A 3,867-nucleotide genomic window follows, 5' to 3' on the forward strand; every position below is an offset into this window, starting at 1 on the left:
CATGCGCCTGGCATGAGTTTTAAGCCACTAGGTCCGGGACGCGAACCACAGTCGACTACATCTGAGTCCAGCGACTTAGCCATTACACTAATTGCTGGTCCCAATAATTTCTATTTAGAAATTTAGAAAGCAGGATAAATGGAGAGAGTAATTGAAGATTACAGTGATAAGAATCCACACACTTAACTATCTTCTTTAGGTCTAGTTTTTACATAAATACTTCTCTTTAACATTTGTACCTATCTGTACACCTTATCATACTGTATTTTGTACTGTCCTTCAGTATGGCTCATCTCCACCCCTGTTTTCTGTGTTCTTCATCCATTTGTTCTACTTTTCTGTACTCTGTCAATTGTCTCTTATGACTGTTTGATTTTTATCTTTCCTTTTTTTAGACAGGAAGAGTAACCTTCACAATGCCCAATCTTGTATTTTGGGGACTGTTTCCTTTCTTAATAAGACACTGAAAGGAATAAAAAAAGATGATTCATTGTATTCCATTTTAAAAGTCTGCCAAGGTGATGGCCAGCTACAGAGATGTGAGGAAAACCAAGACAAACTTTTCAGGCAAGTCACATTCATCAACAATAAAACAGTGACTGGCACCTCAAACCATAAAAGATTTCAAGAGTGCATAAGACCAGATATAGCAAGACAAAAACTCTATAAATATGATACATTTAAAAAGAACTTAAAACCAAATGTTGACCTATCTAGTTGTAAAACAAGTGATTCAAGAAAAAACCTTGAAGAAAGTTTTGGGTGTGAAAAATCATCTAGCCACAATGCATCCAATTTTAATCTTGATAAAATTCACAATGGACTAATACCCTGTGTTGATAATCAGTGTAGAAACATTTTCAGCAATAAACAATCCATTATTCAGTATCAGAGTATTGAAACGAGGGAGAAAACCTGTGTATGTATTACATGTGGAAAAGCCTTTGCTAAGAAGTCACAGCTCATTGTACATCAAAGAATTCACACTGGAAAGAAACCATATGATTGTGGTGCATGTGGAAAAGCGTTCAGTGAGAAGTTTCATCTCATTGTACATCAGAGAACTCATACTGGGGAGAAACCTTACGAGTGTTCCGAATGTGGAAAAGCCTTCTCTCAGAAATCGTCCCTCATTATACATCAGAGAGTTCACACTGGTGAAAAACCGTATGAATGTAATGAATGTGGGAAAGCCTTCTCCCAGAAATCACCCCTCATCATACATCAGAGAATTCACACGGGAGAGAAACCTTATGCGTGTCGAGAGTGTGGAAAGGCCTTCTCCCAGAAGTCACAGCTTATTATACATCATAGAGCTCACACTGGAGAGAAGCCATATGAATGTACTGAATGTGGGAAAGCCTTCTGTGAGAAGTCCCACCTCATTATACATAAAAGGATTCACACTGGTGAGAAACCCTACAAATGTGCTCAATGTGAGGAAGCCTTCAGCAGAAAGACAGAACTCATTACACATCAGTTAATTCATACTGGGGAGAAGCCCTATGAATGTACTGAATGTGGGAAAACATTCTCCCGGAAGTCCCAGCTCATCATTCATCAGAGAACGCATACTGGAGAGAAACCCTATACATGTAGCGAATGTGGTAAAGCCTTCTGCCAGAAATCACATCTCATTGGACATCAGAGAATTCACACAGGAGAAAAACCTTATGTGTGTACTGAATGTGGGAAAGCCTTCTCACAGAAGTCCCACCTCCCAGGGCATCAGCGAATTCATACAGGAGAAAAACCTTATGTATGTGCTGAATGTGGAAAGGCCTTTTCCCAGAAGTCAGACCTTGTTTTACATCAGAGAATTCATACTGGGGAAAGGCCTTATCAATGTACTATATGTGGGAAAGCCTTCATTCAGAAATCCCAACTCACTGTACACCAGAAAATTCATGTAAAGTCATAATAAACTGATCACAGAAAAAGCTTCAGTATTTGCTCAAGCCTTAGTAGTTACTAAAAGCCCAATTAATGTAATAATTTTTGATGAAACATCTTCATAGATAAAATTTTACAAAGAAATTCATGTTTCTAATGTGGTAGTACCTAACTTTTTCAGCAAAGACTATGGAAAATAATTATATAAATGAAGGATAATACATGACACTAAAGCTTTTAAAATTATAAACTAATCAGCAGAACAAATTATGTATACAGAATATTGCCAAGTTACAAATTATTGTACCACATAATGTTTATCAGACATTGTGAGATTGTTCATATTAGCTTGGAATAAGTATGGCCATACAGTAACCTCCTTTAAAGTACATGGGAGAAAGCTTGAGTAAAATAAAAAACTAAGAATAAATTCCTAGTGACTATTAGAAGATACTTGAGTGTGATACATAAAGCTACATGTACATTTCTTGTACAAAGATAGAAAGATGGGTTGATAAGATTCAGTAAAGTAGGTGAATTTTTCATTATCCCATCTTAAGCATGTAAGTTGATTCACATCTCTGAAAGGACTCTGCAACTGATACATTTCAACCAGGCCTCCTCTATACAGTCCCTAATTGGGGACTTGGTGTGGTGGAGAGACTTCAGTACTGAAGCCAAATGGTCTTGAATTATTATTATTTTTTTTGAATTTTTAATCCTGGCTAAACAACTCAGATTGTTTCTTCCAGGAGAGCCTGTTGCAGCTATATGTATATTTTTTCTTATCAGTAAATACAGGTATAATAGCACATTTTCAGTTAATATTAGTTTTTATTATTTTTTAAAATCTTTCCTCTCTATCTTTCTGCATCAGGATGCCAAGATCTGAACTTGTACTCTGAACACTGTTTTTGATTGCCCACCCCTGTTACTGGCCTATTCTGTCTCTGACCCTGACAGCCTAGTTCTTGTTGTGTTTAAGTGGCATTTTTTAACAGTGTCAGTGTATCTTTCTACATACAGCCATATAAACTGTGATGATTGCACACAAAGACCCTGCTTAATGTCTCTTTAGTTTCTTTCTGGCCTTGCAGTCCTAAGTGTTTTCCCTGGGAACCAAGGACAGTTACAGAGGAAACTTGGAGTGAGAAGTCAAACCTGTATGGGCTTGAGAATTTGAAGTCGCTAAAATGTTTTCTGTTCCCTGTGATTTCATCTGTTCCTCCATAAACAGCATTAGAAGAGAATCCCTGATGGAGGTTCTCAGCTGGAGAATACACTTGGTAAGGATGTAAGCATCTTGAGGTAAACATGATATCTGCCCATAATACTTTCTCGATTCCTTCACATTTTCCGCCCACTTGATCCCCTTTCAAAATAGCTGAACTGTCTTTTTTTTTTTTAATTATTTAATTTAATTTAACTATTTATTTTAATTTGACCAGAGAGGGACAGAGTGAGGGGGGGAGAAGGGATAGTGAGAAAGCAAGCTGCCAGGGCTGGGACTCAGACCATGGCCAGCCATATGGAAGTCCAGCACCCTCAAGCAGCACACCACCTGCTGACCCTGAACTGTCTATTTTTTTATTTTGAGAGGTTTTTGCTATAGGGCACGTGCACTCGCCAGAAAGACAGACAGAGACAAATAGACAGAAAAGGAGAAATCACCCCCCAGGGGGGATGGCCACACCACAATCCCTTCTCCATTCTCCTGTCAGGATTTTGGGCACATATGCACATGCACCCAGTGTGAGTTTAAGCCACCGGGTCCAGGACTTGAACCGTGGTGGACTACATGGGAGTTCAGCGACATAGACATTACGCCAACTGCTGGTCCCTGAACTATTTATTTTTAAAAGGTAGGGCTCCTCTTGGTGAGAATCTCTGTAAGGAAGAAGGCACACCTGACATGGGTATGGGAACTCAGTATTAACAAAGTCAGATTTCCCCAAAGTGATTTATTTTTTGTTT

General features: G+C 38.5%; 1 protein-coding gene across 1 annotated transcript; it reads left to right on the forward strand.

The window, feature by feature from the left end:
- Positions 1-521: 521 nt before the first annotated feature.
- On the forward strand, positions 522-1,908 carry LOC102474374 (zinc finger protein 300-like). Its single transcript, XM_014588724.2, is given in 3 exon segments — positions 522-567; positions 753-1,732; positions 1,735-1,908. Coding segments are annotated over 3 exon segments (1,062 nt in total). The 3' UTR covers positions 1,771-1,908.
- Positions 1,909-3,867: the final 1,959 nt, after the last annotated feature.

Source organism: Tupaia chinensis, unplaced genomic scaffold (assembly GCF_000334495.1).
Source record: "Tupaia chinensis unplaced genomic scaffold, TupChi_1.0 Scaffold000301_1, whole genome shotgun sequence".
Lineage (NCBI taxonomy): Eukaryota > Metazoa > Chordata > Mammalia > Scandentia > Tupaiidae > Tupaia > Tupaia belangeri.